This window comes from Vipera ursinii (genome assembly GCF_947247035.1).
Source record: "Vipera ursinii genome assembly, chromosome: 1".
NCBI lineage: Eukaryota > Metazoa > Chordata > Lepidosauria > Squamata > Viperidae > Vipera > Vipera ursinii.
In genome coordinates, this window is record NC_139512.1 from 280,999,614 (window position 1) to 281,019,176 (window position 19,563).

Consider the following 19,563-nt stretch of genomic DNA (forward strand, 5'->3'; position numbering starts at 1 on the left):
AATTCCCAGCCTTCGGCGAAGCAGCCCGCCAGCTCCGTCGCGCGCCACCGGAGCTCTCTGATGCTGCCGGCGAAAGAGACACGCGGCGGGTCGGACTCCAGAGGAGGAGCCGAGCGAGCGGCGACGGGCAGGCGAGGCGAGGCTAGAGGGCTTTGAAATTAGGGCTGGCCGCAGAGCCAATCCGCTGCCGGAAGGCTGAAATTCGCCCCCTGTCTGGCAAAGAGAGAAGAGCCGAGGCGGATCAAGCTACCGTAGTAGCTGGTTCTGACCTGGCGGAAATGGCAAAGATTTCGGCTTATCTGAAAGATCATTCGCGAGAACGTTATATTATGGAGTGGGAAAAGTGGATTGATTATATTCAGAATAAATATGGGACTAAGAAATTTCATTTAGCATTTGAGTAAGTTTCCTTTTTTTGTTTTGTTTTCTTTTCCTTTTATATGTAATATTAATATTGTTTGTAATCATCTTATATGAGCTAGAGGGTGATAGAATTAATAGTTTATTGTTGTTAGCATATGGATGCTTATGTTTGTTCTTTGTTTTTATACCCTGTATTTAGCTCTGGGAAGTGGGGAGGGGAGGGGGGAATGGGTGGGAGGGATAGGGAGGGTTAGGTAGGGGTGGGGGGAGGGGGAGATTGTTAAAGTAAAAATGTACTGTAAAACTTTTCAATTAAAAAAAAAAAGCTACCGTAGTAGCTGGGTCCTTTTTTTCCCGAAGCTTCAGTTCCTCGACCCCCCCCCCCCAAAAAAGGTAAAGGGAGTGATCTACTCCTGGGAGTCTGCCCCGAGTGGATTCTGCCACTTGTGGGACTTTTCGATTATTAGTTGATAGCTGCTGGGCCGACAGCTTTCAATTCCAAATTCCCAAATTTACCAAGTTCATTGAAACGCCAATCTCTCTCGTTGACAATAGCCTGTGAACATCCATCCCTATTGGCTTCTAGATTGCGTGCTAGTAGCCTAGGGCGCTGCTACGGTGAGTCATGTTTCCCAAACGGAGCGAGAATTCAAACAAGCGTAAGTCACTGAAGCCTAACCGAGGTTAAGCCTTCTCACATTTAGCCAATGCAGTCACTTAATGCTGCCTAGTTAAGTGCACTGTGTAAGCCAGGGGTCTTCAAACTTGGCCCTTTTATGACTTGTGGACTTCAACTCCCAGAATTCCTCAGCCAGCTTTGCTGGCTGAGGAATTCTGGGAGTTGAAGTCCACAAGTCATAAAAGGGCCAAGTTTGAAGACCCCTGGTGTAAGCAGACCAGAGTGAAGTAGATTTATAGGTTCTGAGGTACCAGTGGGACTGCCTTAGAATGGCCTCGTGCTATGTAAATATATATATATAAGTTCAGCATATGCCACTGTTATTTCCTTAAACTGGTTTTGCATTTATTGTTTTCCTGGTCACTGCTGACAACAAAGGAATTCCATGCAAACTATGAGGTTTCCTGTAAGAAGTCAAAACCTCTTCCTTATCAGCAAACATAGAAACCAAAAATGCTGGGTAGATGAAGGAAGGATCCCTCAATCACTACTAGGCCCTTTCCTAGAAGGCAGTTATTGCCAGGCTACAACTTTTATCTTCCAATCTGAAGTCTATTGTAAAGCATTAGCCTACGGTTATTTTTTTTTTCATTGTTAAGTGAAAACAAGGCTCAGGATTGGCTAAAGCTTTAAAGATGTTCTGCCAAGAAAAAAGGGTGTGGAGGTTGGAGGCAGAGAGCAAGGGCCAGAGCATGAGAACAAACAGAAGGCTGCAGAGGATGTGCTGGAAATTACCCTTATCAAGATCAGTATAAACAGACTCCCATCTTTCTGTGCTGCTTGGTTAGGACCTGGCTCATTTGTCAAATAGATCCGGTTCTTTTCTTGAAATTCCTCAAGTGAGGAAAGAAAGGGCCAGTTAAAGGGCCCTAAATGGCATGGGTCCGGATTACCTTAGGGAGCACCTGCTGCCAGCATCAGTTTCCCATCGTCCTGTGCGCGCCCACAGGGAGGGCCTCCTTAGGGTTCCGCCGGTTAGAGATTGCCGGCGGGTGATTCCCAGGGGAAGGGCGTTCTCTGTGGGTGCGCCCGCCCTTTGGAACGAACTGCCGATGGAACTTCGGACTGCCCCCAACCTTCGCTCGTTTCACCGGGACTTAAAAACTTGGTTGTTTGAATTGTCTGGCCTGGACTGAGGGATTTTAAATTATATTAAATTAAACTAAACTAAATTAATTTTAAATTTCAATTTTAATGTTATCTTAATTTTGTGGGCTTGTATTAATTTAATTGTATTTTATACTCTCTTTTTGTATTGTTTTTAACTTGCCCTGTGAACCGCCCTGAGTCCTTCGGGAATTGGGTGGTATATAAATTCATTCATTCATTCATTCATTCATTCAATCAATCAATCAATCAATATTTCTCAAGTAAGGAATTACCTGTTTGCTGAGGCTGGGCCGCCCACTGAATCTGCTGCTGTGAATGAGGGTATCAAGCCCCACTCAGCTGCTGCTGCCTGTCCCATCTTTCTTGATTTGATATTTTATTTTGAGAATTGACTTTTAAGTTCTTGAATTGAACTGCTGGCACTCAGAAGAGACTGCTTTCAGCTCCTGACCTAGAATGCTTAAGGGTCTGGGAAGAATAAACTGCAGCAGGTTTTCTACATCGTTGGAGTCCAGTGTTAGTTTGCTGTTACTCATGAGTCAGCTGCCTGCCCCTCTTTTTTACAAGGGACTTTGCCACACTGGCCTATCACTTACTACTGTATATTAGTGCATATAATGCCTCTGAAAGCAGAACAAGGAAATGGGAGTTTTAGCACTCTTGATCTTCATAATATATGGTGGTAGTGGGGAATTAAATTACTGGATAACAAGTTATTCATTTTGTAGCTTAAACCATTGTTTAAACTGCTAAACTGCTGAAGCAAGCCTTCAGTTCCATCCAACAGACCATTAGCCACATAATTAAACATAAGGGCTTTACTTGAACATAGCGATTTTACTTGAATGTTTCCTCTTCCAAGACCATTACTGGCATTGGAAGATGTGTGTACGGGAGATTAATTCTAAAGTTACAGAAAAGAAAGTGGGCATGCTATAGATAATTTGTGAGTATATAAGTAGATATTACTTACTGTTTAAAATAAGCAAAATGTAAACATTAACCTATGTTTGAGCCTGACCCAAGTAATTTAATGGTAGTTCTAACAGCACTAATATAATCTACAGAACAGCTAAACCATAAATACCATTAGACTGCATAATTTTAAATATTTTAATGATTGGTTTAATATATTACTTTTAGTTAAATGTGCTTTAAGTATCACAGTATAAAAAGTTGGCAATTAAAATAAAGGAATAACACAAAGTTCCTGAATTTGGAAAGCACATTTCTTATATAGTCTCATTTTTTCCCATGCTATCCACTGTTAATAATTTCTGAAGAGGCCCAGTAGCTATAACATAGTGTAATTCTTCATTTTACAATTTGCAATTTAATAGGACTTTGGAAAATAAAACAAATAATAGATGAATTGGAAAGATAAATATACAAAATAAGGAACATGTATTTACATGCATTTTACCTGAAACTCAACAACCATATAATTTTAAGGTTAAATCATGTTAGCAGACTTTCATCCAACAATTTTAAGACCACTGAGGGAGTAAAAAAAATATTTTTAGAACAAGCATGGATTGAGGGGTCAATGCCCTGGTTTTGTACTTTTTTTTTAAAAGGTTCTTCTGCTAATACAATTTAATCCCCTTGTGAAGAAGGCTGTCACTGTTTCAGGACCTGAACCACTTGGAATAAACCTAAGAGAAATGATGTAGGTTTCCAAGCACTGGAAAAAGTTCCGCTTCTCTTTAACTTAGACAGGAAGTGAAGCATTTCAATATAGCATCCCTTTAAAAGAAAAAGAAAAATCACTATGTGCAGCTTGTAGATATGATGCATTGATTTTTAAGGCTTTACCAAGTGGTATACAAATTAACTTCTAATTTAAAAAGCCTTCCCTTTCCCTATCCTTGATGCATGCAAAATGATACCATTTCAGACAACCATTGTGCAATTTTATAACCAAGCATTCATTTTTTAAAAAAAATCAACATTTTATAGCCATTGTAATGGCGATTTTAATTTGCATTTGACTTCAAATACATTAATTTGTTCAAGGAATTTAACAAAATAAAATCAACTGAGGTTTGAAGCTTGGCAGGCCTCATACTGAAGACCTACGTGCTAGATGCAGGTAGTCCTCGACTTACGACCACAATTGAGCCCAAAATTTCTGTTGCTAAGCAAGACATACGTTAAGTGAGTTTTGCCCCATCTTACAATTTTATCTTCCCACAGTTGTTAAGTGAATTACCAGTCTTTAATAACCCAGTTTTTAAGCGAATCTGGCTTCCCCTTTTGACTTTGCTTATCAGAAGGTCACAAAAAGGGATCACATGACCCTGGAACACTGCAACTGTCATAAATATGAACCAGTTGCCAAGCATTCAAATTTTGATTATATGACCATGGGGGGGGGCCTGCAACGGTCATTAGTGTAAAAAATGCCCGTAAATCACTTTTTCAGGAGTTATAACTTGTCGTAAGTTGAGGACTACCTGTAGCTGCCACTGAGAATACACCTGATTACCTCCCACATAATAAGATAACTGCACAAACGTACCTTGCATATGGGATGTATGACAGACTATACCTAAGAGAGGAAGAAGAGATATTATATTTCAGCATCCTTTTGCAGCCGTCCACCGAGAAATCAGTCTACTACTGTAATAATTTCATGTAATCAGCTACTCGGGTTATACTTCAGAATGAAACAATAGATACACCACTACAAGATTCCTAATTCTACCGTCCATTTCAGATTTTGCTCTAAACGTGTAGAAAAATAAAATAGTAAACAAAATGTGATTGGTGCTATTGACTGATAAACGTCCTAGAAGGAAGGTTTAGTAAATAAAGATTTTACTCCTCCCCCGTCAATTAATTCAAAATTCAGTGTGCATATAAATTAAGAAATTGATGTTGCCCATCTGGGCCAGGGGACAGGTCTTATAATAGCACCTCTCAATAGGAACGTTTTCTCTTGAGGATATGGGGGGGGCCCTAGTCTACGAACATTCCAAAAACAAGGCAAAGCAGCACTACTCCAGACAGCATTTGGCCCTTCAGTTAAATAAAAAGTGACTGTGATGCATTGAGGTGGGGTTGTTGTTGTTGTTTTACTACTGATTTTTATTTTCTCTATCTATGCATTTCTTTGGGATTTCTTACACCCTGACCAATCCCATTTGGATTGGGACGGGCTAGAAATATTGTAAAATGAATAATAATAATACTGTAAATAAATAATAAAGGATTGATCTATGGTCAATATCTGAAATGCCAAGTCTTTAAATTATGACCGTCATTTGTTCATAATATGCTATGACATTTGTTGTGGTGTGTTTAATAAATATATCCTTTCCCAAAAGAAATACAAGCTATACACCAGCTAGAAATGGTAAGACACCCTGCTTTGCGTGACATGTTCCAGAACATCCTACAATTCCTATGCAACTATGTACTGAAGAAACACATCAGTAAAGGAAAGAGTATCCTTTAAATCACCTTCTTGTTAGTGAATTTCTGTTTCTTTGTTAAATTTATTTGCTGGCCATCTGGCCATAGGGTTACTCTGGGTGGCTTTACAATAGTAAAATGGGAAAAATGATTTTTAAAAAATGTAAGCACAATAATTGCAAAACAATGAAACAATAAAAATAAGAGCTTTGGTGGCACAGTGATTAGAGTGCAATATTGCAGGCTAACTCACTGTCAGGAGTTCAATTCTGACTGATTTAAGGTTGACTCGGCCTTCCATCCTTTTACGGTCGGTAAAATGAGGACCCAGATTGTTGGGGGCAACAGGCTGGCTCTGTAAAGCGCTTAGATAGGGCTGTAAAGTGTTATTGCTAGTGCTAAAAATAAACAATGAAAGTACAACAATATGAATTAAAAGATGGGGGGGGGAGAAGGAAGCAGGGGGGAGAGGTGGGGTCAGCTAATTAGTCCAGTAGCTACCTCCAGACTTTCTGGAGACTAATACATTTTCAAAGCAATCCCAGAGTTCCCCAAAACAATTTGAAACACATTTCTATTCTTTAGTTCTAATAAGAATCCACAATGTTTCAAGTCACAATCACAAATGAAGTGACTACACTATTGGATTTGCATGGTTTGTAACAATAAAGGATTTGCATGACTAATAAATGATAAGAATTCAAAGAAAGCCTTACCAGGTCATTGCCAGAAACTGCAAAATGCAGAACAGCAGAGCTAACCCTTTCTTTTTCCACTAAGAAAGGAAAAGGAACATGTGTTGAATTTGATAGTATTTTAAGAACAAAATGTCTTAACATGGACCTTCTATTTCTGACTGAAAATTAAGCAAAGCAGGCAGCCACATAATTTCACTTTTCTATTAGAGGGAATAAGCAGCAATATTAAGGTCACTCATGCATGCAGACTTAAATGACATAGTATTATTCAATCTACGCCTATTTAATAGAACAAAAAACTGGGCAGAATTTACATTTGTCTAATATCTTAAGCTAGACAAGGCAAATCTTAAATAAGACACTAACTACAGCATCCAAAGCAAGTAAATTCATGCTGAAATGCACAAAACGTTTGATGAATACTACTTACCCAAAATGCAGCAAATAATGTGAGGATCAAAGAAAGCTGCTCAAGACAAAACAAAAACCAGATCAATGTGTATATACGTAGGACAGGGTTTGCAGTACTGGTAGTCCTCGAGTTATGGTTGCAATTGGGATCAGAATTTCTGTTGCTAACTGATACAATCATAAATGGTTAACATCCCATGACTGCATTGCTTGGCAATGGCAACCCCTGCAGTTTCTGCTGTCCCTGTGAGGATAGTGAGGATAGTGGGGCATTAAGTGAGCGCCTCCTTGCAACTTCCTGCTGGCTTCCAACAAAATCAGTGGGGAAGCTGGCAGGCATTTCGAAATCCAAGGCAGCTTGCAAGGAAACCAGCAGGCAGACAAGTGGCTTTGTTTGTGGGAAGCTGGTAGGGAAGGTCACAAATCATGATCATGTGACCGCAGGATGCTGCAACCAACATAAATGCAAGTCAGTTGCCATCACATAACTACAGGTGTGCTAGAATGGCCAGACCTTCCGAGGACCAATCATAACTATTGCTCACTCAACGCCATTGTAACCTTGAACATTTGCTGCACCAGTGGTTGTTAACCATGTATTGTCCTAGAACCTACAAAAGATTCACTGCAATTCTCAGAAAGCTTTGCTTCTGATCAGTAACTCTGTCTCATTATCCAGAGAAATTTCATGAAAGGACAAATATAGCTCATCCACAAAAGACATCGCTTAACAAATCAAATAAGTCCAGTTATTCTCTAATAGGCTAAAATAATAGAAGTGATAAATGCTTTCTAATTGTCAATATGCAACCAGAAGCATTGGGAAAGAGGGGTCGAGAGGGCAAGTGACAAAACATGCAGTGCAATCCACTGCTTAAGTATTTGAGTGCAACATTTTTTATAATTTTGGTGTCATTGTATTTATGTATTGATGAATGGACATCAATATCTGGAACTTTATGTTTCTTTTCTTGATTTAAAACAAACTAACTTACCAGCATAATAATTGTCACAATTAACCTTGTTGGTTCAAACATCTTTTTCAGCTGTTTCAGTGGACCCATCAAGAAGCAAGTACTAGTTTAGAAAAAAAATATCAGATTTTTTTTTATCTTCTCAGTCATAGCTGTTAGGGTCACCCAGTCCCTTTTTGCCCATATTTGACTATAATCAGGGCTTTTTTTCTCATAGAACGCTCAGAACGGAGTTCCAGCACCTTTTTGGGATGGAACCTTGTAGGGTAGGCAAGGCGGGTTGGATGACATGTGTGAGTTCTGGCTAATAATTTATAGAATTCAATGTTTTTCCTTCATTCCACTCTGTACAGCCTGTGTAGCTCTGGATAAAAATGATACAGCGCAAATTTTGAGGGTGTACTCAGGAGACGGGGAGGGGGAACTGTTCCCTACCATTATGAGTTCAAATTGCATTCATTGGTTAAATCCCACCCTTGTGTCCTCTCTCCTGTTTTTTTTTAAACATCTGGTAATTGTACAGAATAAATTTCAAAAGAGCTCAGTTGTATATACAGAGAATTATTTGCCCTTTGCAAGTAATGTGGAAACAGGTAAATCTCATTTAAAAAAGAGAAGACTACAAAAAGACCATACCTGGCTAAAGCAGCAATATTTCCCAAGGTATAGAACACTGCAAAGAGTTTTATTCCATTTGGAAGCCAGAGCAATCCTGTCCCCTGCACATGTACAATTAAAAAAGCCAACTGTGAGGAGGTCTATAGTTTTATCAAACCAAAAATATCAAGAGATATTATTAGAGCATTATACTTTTCTAACAACTTGAACGTTCCGGGGTCAAGTCTTAGTGGGCAACAAATGAAACCAAACTTCATTGAAAAGAACTAAGAAAAATTAATGTGTTTAAGTCCAATTTATAAAACATAGGTAGTTCTTGACCAAGACCACAACTGAGCACAAAATTTCCATCGATAAGCAAGGCATGATTGAGTTTTGCTCAATTTTGTCGCCTTTCTTGCTACAGTTGTTAATTACTGCAGTTGTTAAATTAGCAACACGGTTAAGTGAATCAAGCTTCCCCATTGACTTTGCTTGTCAGACGGTAGCAAAAGATGATCACGTGAACCTGGGACACGGCAACCATCATAAGCACATGCCAGTTGCCAAGAGACTGAATTCTGATCACATGGCCATGGGCATCCGACAACGGTTGTGTGAAAAATGGTCATGTCACTTTTTTCAGTGCTGTTGTAAATTCAAACGGTCACTAAATGAATGATTTTAAGTCAGGACTGCCTGTACATGCAAATTGTTCTCATTGTAATTCATGATCTTGGAAGAGAGATGGCTTTCAATAGATCTGAAATTTCCAAGAATGCCCTTATGTATAGAAACAGGACTATTGTAGAGAACAAGGTTTCTAACATATCCAGAATCAATTAAATCTTAATGTCTAACTGAAGTTGATTCCTATGCTTTAAAGATAACCTGAATCCTGAAGCAAAGTCCTCTGCTCCTTTGTCCTGGATCTCATTCCAGCCATTAATCAGAGCTGCTAGGTTAAAGTACACCCAAACTCAAGCACTGTTATCTTCTTCTCTGCTTCCTCAGTTTGCTTTACTTGTAAAAAAAACCCAAAGCTTTTTCCAGCTGCAGGAAGAGGAGGAACACTGGCCTTTGGTTAATGGCACAGAAGCCAGCCTCCCCCAATGTTGCATCTGATTGAGATGAAGGAATATGTAGCCAAACTTACAAACTCTTTGGCCTTTAGAATGGATGACCAACATTGCATGAGCAGAAATTGAAGCAAGAATAAATAAAAAACGAAGACCATGCAGTGGTTGGTCTTCGTTTTGTATTTATTCTTGCTTCAATTTGTGTTCATGCAATGTTGGTCATCGAATTCTACCATCATTGCACGGTAGTTTAAAATGAAGAAAGCAGCACTGCAGTTCTGAAAGTCTGTTATCCAGTATTATATGAAATACTAATAGGAAGTGATCAAAGCAGTTTCTGTATGTACCATGTTTTCCCAAAAATAAGCCCTAGCTTGATGTTTACATATGCGCCCAATATAAGCCCTATCCCCAAAATAAGCTCTACTTAAGACCCCACCCACTCCATTGCACTGGTTGCATGAGGTGGAGCGAGGCACACGGGTAAAAATCAAGCTAGGGTGGGGAAGGGATGGAGCTGCCCCATGCGCCCCACACCCACTTACCTTAGCACAGTTGCAGCCAGGCCTTCCACACCCCAATACCTGTCTAACTGGCTTACTTCTTCTGCGGCTGCTCGATGTTGCTTATGCGCATTGCCCCCCAGCCTCCGTTTTGCCGTCAGAGGCCTTCTGGAAAAGCTTCTGCAGATGAGAAACGAGCTTCAGATTGACATGCATGGTGCCTCCTGGCCTCTGATGGCAAAATGGAAGCCGGGGGGAGCACCGCGCATGTCAATCCAGAGCTCATTTCTCGGCTGCAGAGGTCTTTCTGGAAGGCTTCTGTTGGCAAAATGGAAGCTAGGAGGAACCGCATGTGTCAATCTGGAATTCTTTTCTTGGCTGTAGAGGCCTTTCCAGAAGGCTTCTGACGGCAAAATGGAAGCCGGTGGGCACCACATGCATCAATCCAGAGCCCATTTCTCGGCTGCAAAGGCCTTTCTAGAGGGCCTCTGATGGTGAAATGGAAGCTGGAGGGCATCACACGTGTCAATCCAGAGCTCGTTTCGTGGCTGCAGAGGCCTTTCCAGGGATGACGTGTACAAGTGGCGGCAAGCAGCCGCAGAAGTAGTGGGCTGGCGAGGCATACGAATCAGGGCATTGAAGGCCTGGCTGTGGCGGTCCTAAGGTAAGTGGGTAAAACATCACTGGAAAATAGGGAAACACGGTAGATTGGCTTGACTCATGAAATCCCGGTATCGACTAGGATTTTTTCTGATAGCCTTGAAAACTTTCTCTTGATGACTTATAAAGATAGCACTAGTGAACATTTAGGTTTGCTACAGATAATTCTTTTTAGGAATTATATGAACTACAGTATATATACAAAAGTTATATATAAAAAAGGAAAAAAAAAACCTTGTTCTCTGTAAATCTTGCATCTGCTTTCCCTAACCCAGTGCTCTTCAAACATAACTGGGCTATAATTTATGACATCCCCAAGCCACCATAAATAGCAGTATGGAAGATAGAATTTGTGAACCAATACATGTAGAGACCTGGAAGGCTGCACTATAAGGTTACAAATCTACTCTTCTGACTGCTTTTTGAGTAAATGATATCCTGCGTGCAGAAAATCTGTATCCCAGCAGAAGCTAGTATTTCGATATGGTAAAGTACTAGAGGCTGCAATATGTACTTTTTCCTAAGGTATTGACTAATCATTCTATACCAACTCCATATATCAATACAATATTAGCCCAAGAACAGAGATGAATATTAAAACATATAAAGATTTTTTTTCTGTGTTTCATGAAATATTTACTTACAAGGAGAGAACACAAAACGCCGCATACAAAACATATTGCAAACCATTTCACTCGAGTACTAAAACTCAGGGATGATGCATCAAGGACCTATGTGTGAAGAAATAAATAAATCAGATTTTAATAGGACAGAAATCTTTACTAATAAGACATCTTTACCAATGCAAACATCAAAATGCTCAAATAAATAACTGAAAGGCACTTCCTCTTAAAGCCACAAGTATTCTTCCATTTCACAAATTGATTTTAAAAAATACACTTTATATGTAAATATTTATTAATTTTCCCAAAGACAAGCTTGCATACTCACTTTAAATTAAATACTTAAAAAACTAAATGTAGACTTGCATCACAGAATGAATCCTGGCAGACTAAAACCTTAATTATGTAAAATAAATGAAGTAATCAAAAAACCAATATATTTCTATTTTATTTACTACAGTATGATGAACAAAATGCTAGCAGAATTAGAATGTTACTTATTGGTGATAAAAGTGCTTTTTCACATTTCTGTTTCTAAAAGTGATTCATTAGAAATTCATTAGAGTATATATCGGAGGTGGTGACCCTTTGAGAGCTGTATGCAATGAAATTTCATTTTGATGTATGCCGATTGGTGTACATTCAGAGTGACAATAAAGTTATCATCATCATCATCATCATTTGGAATAAATGGATGACAACATAATATTTAGGCAGGTACCACTTTCAAACATGTAACTTGTTTTTCAAGTAATTCTTTTGATAATATGTTTAAGAGTATACATAAACTTATTGAAATTAAATAGAAAAGGTAGGCTAAAATTACACACTCTGTGTGTGTGTGTGTGTGTGTGTGTGTGTGTGTGTGTGTATCCCAATCAAGTTATTCACTGCATACATAAAATACTAATCAGAACAAAAATCTAATTCCATTATTAAACTGTAAGTGCAAATGGTCCAAAAAATTTTTTACCTCACTTTTATTGAACATATGAGAATATAATTAGTTGAGTGAATATACTGCATTGTTCTTATCATTTAGAGACTACAAAATCTATTTTTATTACAAAGTAATAAAAAGTAATTAATCAAACAATAACCAAATTAATATTGAATCAAGGCCAAAATGCCTTTCAGTCAAGTTCTGCTTAGAGCAGTTTCTGGAAAGCAGTCAGAATTGGAGCCAACTAAATGTCCACTGACAGGTGTTCCAAAGGATTTGTGCAACCACTGAAAAGCAACACCACTTTGCCTTGGTCCCCTCACCAGTCATCATTAATAGTTTTTCCCGAGTAGGTCTATCCAGTCGAGCCATTACCAATGGGAGAATGCAGTCCTGCAATTAAGAGACGCAAAGCCATTCACTGCATCCAGAAGCTAGTTGGAAACCAGTGGAGGGCTCAAATATTGATTGAATTTATTTTTTATTTATTTTAATTCCATTTATATCCCGCCCTTCTCCGAAGACTCAGGGCGGCTTACAAACTTAGCAGTAGCCTTCATTCTATGTATATGCCTGCTTGTTAGGGCTTTCACACACACCCCAAGTGGCATTATTACAAAGTCAGCTTATTGCCCCCAACAATCTGGGTCCTCATTTTACCTACCTCGGAAGGATGGAAGGCTGAGTCAACCTTGAGCCTGGTGGGATGCGAACCTGCACTAATTGCAGGCAGCTGGTGTTACTTAAGGAGGCATTAGCCCACTGCTCCACCAAGAATATCATCCTTGGGCTCCTATATTCTCACTCAACTGCAACTTCTGAATGATCTTCAGAGCATGCTGCAGTAGTCCAAGTGAGTGCTAACGAGGGCATAAGATCCTTCCACTTGATCGGTTCGACAACTGGTATAATAGCTTAAGCTGGAAACCCCCTCCATCCCCAGCCATGACCCCCACCTGCTGTTTCACAGGAGCTGTGAGTTCAGAGGAACCTTCAAGTTGCAGACCTACTCTTTCCAGTTAATGCCATGACAATCAAGAAATGTCAATGGAGCAGACAGAGAATCCTGATGGGCCAATAATAATTTCATCTTAATAAAATTTATTGACACCCATTCTCTCCCATTCAGAACTTCACGACCTCCAGGCATCAAAGGGGATTTAACAGCACCATTAGTCTCTAGCCTTAGGTAGCAATGTAAAACTGAGTATCAAACCTCTGGACAACCTCCCATTGGCTTCATGTAAATGTAAAAGAACCAATTTTATGGTATCCCAAATGATGTAGCAATTAAACTGATCTCTCCTGCTCTCCTCATGCCCAAATAGAACCATTCTCTAAGGCAGGGGTTGCCAACTTTTCTGGGTTGGCGGCCTGATGAGAACGGGGGGGACAGGCATCTTTATGCGTGCATGTGCACACATGCAAATGTGGCTGCATCTGCGCGAACAGGGCCGTGAGTATGCACGCTCCGCAAATGGGGCTGCTAGTGCTGGTGCATGGCTCGCTGCTCGCCTAACGCCAGCGAGAGGCTCACAGCTCAGCTAGCATTGGCACAAGCACAGGGTGAGCGTGCGTACATGGCCAGCATGCACTGCCCAGCCACTCCAGCGTGCACTGGCCAGCCACTCACATGGCCCATTGGCCAAGAGGCCACGGCCCGGTAGTAGGTTGGGGACCTCTGCTCTAAGGAAGGAGCATAACCTGTAATACAATTAACCCAATCCCTAAAAGCAGTTCAGAAGGATACAATGATCTATAATAATGAAGGCAATAGAGAGAACTAACAGGATCAAACTGACACACTTCCGCTAGCAGATCCTAACAAAAATTATTCATGCAATCAATGGCAATTTGTTTCAAGAGTCCAGAATTTTCCATAAACATGTTTTAAAAATTACAAGGCAGAACCGATTAGTGTTCAGTTCCATTTATTTGTTTAAAGGTAAAGGTAAAGGTTCCCCCGCACATGCATGCTAGTCGTTTCCGACTCTAGGGGCCGGTGATCATCTCCGTTTCAAAGCCGAAGAGCCAGTGCTTGTCTGAGGACGTCTCCGTGGTCATGTGGCCGGCATGACTAGACGCCAAAGGCGCACGGAACGCTGTTACCTTCCCACTGCAGTGGTCCCTATTTTTCTACTTGCATTTTTACGTGCTTTCGAACTGCTAGGTTGGCAGAAGCTGGGACGAGTAACAGGTGCTCGCTCTGTTACGCGGCACTCGGGATTTGACCCGCCAAACTGCCGACCTTCTGATCGACAAGCTCAGCGTCCTAACCCACTGAGCCACCGCGTCCCTTATTTATTTGTTTAGGTCTTAATAAATAGTTATAGAAAGAATCCTATTACAATTTAACTATCACACAAAGAGAACAAACAAAATCAAGAACCAATTAGGTGGGTGCAATTAATGTAACCTTCACAGTGATTTGCAAGGTGGCAATTCCTAAAGCCAGATCTTAATTTTCAAGAAGACAGTCTACACAAGCACACATATACATATAATTTTCAAAATTGTCACAGTAACTAAAGGCAAATGATTAGAAATGATTTCCCCTTATTCATAGTAATGAATGGGAAAATTTCAAACCATAATAGTATATAGCTTACCTTTTCCAGTCCAAATCTTTATCCTTATATAGGCAGCACAGAGAAAAGAATATTAAAAACTTAACAAGCGTATGTGTAGGAAAGCTATTCTTCCCTGAATAAGATCTACGCATTCCTAAATATCTACAGGTGTTTAGATATTTAATATATAAATAAATTTAAACAAAATAAATAAATCTAAAGAAATTTTGTTCGCCTTAAATGGATCAAAGAAATCTCCCCCCAATGAAAAATCAGGAGAGCGTGAACTGAGGAAAGAAATCATATTTACTTAATTGCAGGAGGGAATGTAATTCCTACAACATGGTTTGGAGTACTTTGGGATCCAATACTAAAAATGGCCAGCTTCTGGACTCAAATGACATCCTGAAGTTCAAGAATGACCTAGTTAAACATATTGTTTAACAAACAAACAAACAAAAAACACTATGTGGTTGCTGTGAAAAAAGATACATCCATGCTGGGATAATTAAGAAAGAATCGAAAACAAAACTGCTATTAACAAAGTGTGTCTATATAAATTTTTCTTGCAACCAGACATTTGGAATATTATGCTGTATGAAGTTCTGGTGTTAAAACAGACAGAAAAGAAGATAGCAGTGATGGAAGTAGAACAGCTCCATGAAGAAAAATTAAAACTGAATCAGCTTAAAAAAATACAAGAGGGGCATGATAGAAATGTATAAAATATTTATGATATGAAGAATCCCCCCCCTTCACAGTATTGGCCCTCAGGGTCTTCCAGTACAATTGAATGATGGCAATTAGGAAAGAGAAGTTTTTTGCATTGCACTTAAAACTAAAGGTCTCAGGATCATGAGACAGATTGATAACATCCATGGATCCATAGTTGATCACAGGAATGCAGTGGATATGGTACACTTTGTATTCAACAAAGATCTGAAAAATTTCTCATGGAGTTTCAATAGAGAAAGTATCAAAATGTGGGCTGGGCCATGCTATCTTTTTACCCCATTCAGCTGTGCCTGAGTCTCAGAGATTGTCTGGACGAGTCCCTGCAACTTTTTTGAGAAGCGGTTTTCCCTTGACTCCCTATGAAACGGGTGTCAAACTTGCCGCGTCACGTGTTGCGACTTTTTTTGCATTGCCGGAGCTGAGCTGGGCGCGGCCTCCATATGATGCAACCAGCCCATGGGCCAGCAGTTTGACACCCGTGCCCCAAGACTGAAAAAAAGCAATTAGCATTAGCCCAACATTGCCCAGATGGCTTTGTGTCCAAACAAGGATTAAAACTCACAGTCTTCTGGTTTCTACCCTGATGTATTAACAACTCCACCAGGCTGGCTCTCTCTGTTATCTTTAGGGGGGTACAAAGCTAGTTGAACAATCATACCCATTAAGTGCTTGTGAATGGCTTGCATTGATCTGGAAGTGGTGAGTGGCATAGTGCAGGATAATAATCTGTGCAATATCTTAGTGCATATGTTGTGGGGAACTATGTCAGGCAGCAGCACGTGTGCAATGGATAGATCAAAAGATGAAAATGAACCAGCAGTGTCATACAGCTGCAAAAAATGCAATCCATATCTATATTAAATAAGTACAATGGCAAAACCAAAACAAGTCATTGTTCCTCTATTTGTGATGGCCATGCTGCACTTAGAGCATTCCATCAAGCTCTGGGTACTGTATTTAGGAAAAATGACAGTAAACAGCTATGCATCTAGGAGATAACGGTCCAGATCAGTGGTGGGATTCAGCTGGTTCGCACCACTTCGGCAGAACTGGTAGCTAATTTTTTGTTGCCCAGGCCCAGAATGGACTTCCGGAAGTGGCATCCACACAGAGAACCGGTTGTTCACATATTTGAATCCCACCACTGGTCCAGATGATAAAGGGCCTGAAAGGAAAGCTTACCAGAAATGGTTGGGAGCATTTGGTACTTTTAGCCAGAAGAAGAGAAACATCTAATGAAACCTGACTTCAGTTATTGAAAGAACATGTGAAATATGAGGAGCATTGTTCAGTATCTTCCGGGACAAGTCATAATTAATTTACATTACAAGGAAGTACATTTCATTTCAATATGAGGAAAAGAATTCTGACCAAAACAGCTGTTCTACAATAGAACAGATTGTCTTGTGATTAAACAGAGGCTGGATAGAGAGCTATCAAAAGCTGTACTGAACTTTCTGAAGCATTTCATTTCAGCTCCATAGATCACAAAAGAAACTCATCAACATTTTCTGACAACAGCTTTCCAAGGTTTCTGAAGGCAGCCTTTCCCAAACATGCTAGGGAGGCATAAAATCTGATAAGCCCTGAAGCCAAAGCAGAGATTTACCATTCTGCTCACCACCTGCTAAACAGAATCAACCCACATGACAAAAACCTGATAACCAATTCATCACTGCCTGTATCTGTCATAATGGATGGAAGAAAACATTTTTGAAAATAAACATAAAAACTATTATAATTTACAGGTCTTTCCCTCTGCCATCTAAATAATACAAGTTCTTATTTTCATTCAGCAGGCAATAACTTCCCTCCGACTCAGTTTTAATCAAACTTCTTTTAGCCCTATTGCTTTTTGTTCCTTGCTGACATCCAGACTGGTAAAAGCAGTTGGGGGGGGGGAGGAGGAGGAGGGGAGAGAAAGAGAAAGGCACTTTATTTGGCTAATTCAGAGTAGCCTACTAGATTGAGATTTCATAGCCTAGCGCAGGAGTCTTCAAGCTTGGCCCTTTTAAAACTTGTGGACTTCAACTCCCAGAATTCCTCAGCCATGCAGGCTGGCTGAGGAATTCTGGGAGTTGAAGTCCACAAGTCATTAAAAAGGGCCAAGTTTGAAGACCCCTGGCCTAGCGTTTCCCCGTGTGCAAATACCATAGTCCGCACTGACACGACCCCACCGGCAGAGAATGATGGAGCCTATGATCCAGGGAATCTAGAGGAGGCCAGCCTGACCAGAGGACAGACTCCATGCGGCGGTACCATCCGTATTTCCCAGAAAGCCATCCTCCACTGGCGTTTGCAAGTTGCTTGCTCTCTAGGAACGATACACAGGAATCTAACGCTGCGGTTAGTCTTGAGCAAGGGTCTTCAAACTTGGCCCTTTTATGACTTGTGGACTTCAACTCCCAGAATTCCTCAGCCAGGCATGCCTGGCTGAGGAATTCTGGGAGTTGAAGTCCACAAGTCATAAAAGGGCCAAGTTTGAAGACCCCTGGTCTTGAGGAAGCGGTGAATCCCGCCAGGGCGGCCCGAAAACCCGGCCAGAATCCCCGGACCTAAAGCGGGAAATACGAAGGGGCTCTCTCTCGCCTTCCGCCGCCCCAGCCCCCCAAGCCACACCTGCGCCGTCAGGCCCTGCTCCTCGTCGTCCTCTCCTCTCAGCACCCGCCGCAGCTTCTCCATCGCCCCCTCCGAGCCTCCGATCGCTTCGAAAAACAACTCCCAAACCCCGCCAAGCCTGGGCGCTTCGGTTGGAACGGTTTCTCTTCGCTCTTAAGGAAGCGTCAAACCAGAAGCTGGGAGAACGGAACCGGAATTACAGGGGGCGGGGAGGGGCCTGGAAACGTCCCCTGTGAATTAAACTGGTTCGCCTTGGGTTTCTAATTTGCTCGCGAAGGCAGTTTCTGGTTCCTCCCGGGATAATTGCTCCCGGTAGTCCTGCTCCCCGTATGTATATGCTGTTGAGTGGCGGCCTCCGCATGGTTTTATTTATGTTATTTTATTTTATTTTAATTCCATTTATATCCCGCCCTTCTCCGAAGACTCAGGGCGGCTTACAAGCTTAGCAGTAGCCTTCATTCTATGTTATATGCCTGCTTGTTAGGGCTTTCACACACACACACACCAAGCGGCATTATTACAAAGTCAGCTTAGGTAAAGGTAAAGGTTCCCCTGCACATGCATGCTAGTCGTTTCCGACTCTAGGGGCCGGTGCTCATCTCTATTTCAAAGCCGAAGAGCCAATGCTTGTCCGAAGACGTCTCCGTGGTCATGTGGCCGGCATGATTAGACGCCAAAGGCGCACAGAACGCTGTTACCTTCCCACCATAGTGGTCCCTATTTTTCTACTTGCATTTTTACGTGCTTTCGAACTGCTAGGTTGGCAGAAGCTGGGATGAGTAACAGGCGCTCACTCTGCTACGCGGCACTCGGGATTCAACCCGCCAAACTGCCGACCTTCTGATCGACAAGCTTAGCGTCCTAACCCACTGAGCCACTGCGTCCCTTACAAAGTCAGCTTAATTGCCCCCAACAATCCGGGTCCTCATTTTACCTACCTTGGAAGGATGGAAGGCTGAGTCAACCTTGAGCCTGGTGGGATGTGAACCTGCACAAATTGCAGGCAGCGAGCAGGGGCTCTGATGCTCTTTGTGGTAGCAATCGGTGCTTCCGAGGCCGCCACCCCTTCCAGCATTTACGGTCCGCCGCTGTCAGCCCAGCTACCCGCCCAAAGTGATCCAAGCAAAAAGCGTAACTCGCCGAGACAAGCTACCCCACGGAGCTTGAGCTGCTCTAGAAAGGCCTGCTGCTCGATAAGGTTGGGAGCGAGGCTTGGAAGGCGCAGTTTGTCTTGTAACAAAAATGGCGTTTCAATCCTGCTTGCTATTGATGAAGCGAAGGGCCGTTCTGTTTTTGTGGTATAAACACAGGACCTACTGTGTAAAGCAGGGGTCTTCAAACTTGGCCCTTTTATGACTTGTGGACTTCAACTCCCAGAATTCCTCAGCCAGCGTATGCTGGCTGAGGAATTCTGGGAGTTGAAGTCCACAAGTCATAAAAGGGCCAAGTTTGAAGACCCCTGGTGTAAAGAGTCGGTTACAACCTGGCGCCTAAAAATAAACAAATGCCTTCGGTAGGACTGTCACAAAACAGGCAGAATGCAACAATAGATTGTGTGTCAGCAAGTCGTCGTCGACTCTGA

The 19,563-nt window shown here is 41.4% G+C and overlaps 1 protein-coding gene across 1 annotated transcript; it reads right to left on the reverse strand.

Moving 5' to 3' along the window:
- Positions 1-3,238: 3,238 nt before the first annotated feature.
- SFT2D1 (SFT2 domain containing 1) lies at positions 3,239-18,217 on the reverse strand. Its single transcript, XM_083366472.1, has 8 exons — positions 17,982-18,217; positions 11,136-11,222; positions 8,289-8,371; positions 7,674-7,755; positions 6,698-6,733; positions 6,286-6,344; positions 4,674-4,703; positions 3,239-3,898 (listed from the first exon to the last, which is right to left on the reverse strand). The coding sequence occupies exons 1-8, from the start codon at positions 18,042-18,044 to the stop codon at positions 3,859-3,861; spliced, it is 480 nt and encodes a 159-aa protein (XP_083222598.1). The 5' UTR covers positions 18,045-18,217; the 3' UTR covers positions 3,239-3,858.
- Positions 18,218-19,563: the final 1,346 nt, after the last annotated feature.

Bases quoted from the DNA above. Each gene is read 5' to 3' on its own strand.
- SFT2D1 (XM_083366472.1), bottom strand. From the start codon at position 18,044: ATGGAGAAGCTGCGGCGGGTGCTGAGAGGAGAGGACGACGAGGAGCAG. The intron at 6,345-6,697 runs GTAAGTAGTATT...TTCCTTTCTTAG, and splicing joins CATTATTTGCTGCATTTTGG to TGGAAAAAGAAAGGGTTAGC. The intron at 3,899-4,673 runs GTACGTTTGTGC...TTTCTTTTAAAG, and splicing joins TCATACATCCCATATGCAAG to GGATGCTATATTGAAATGCT.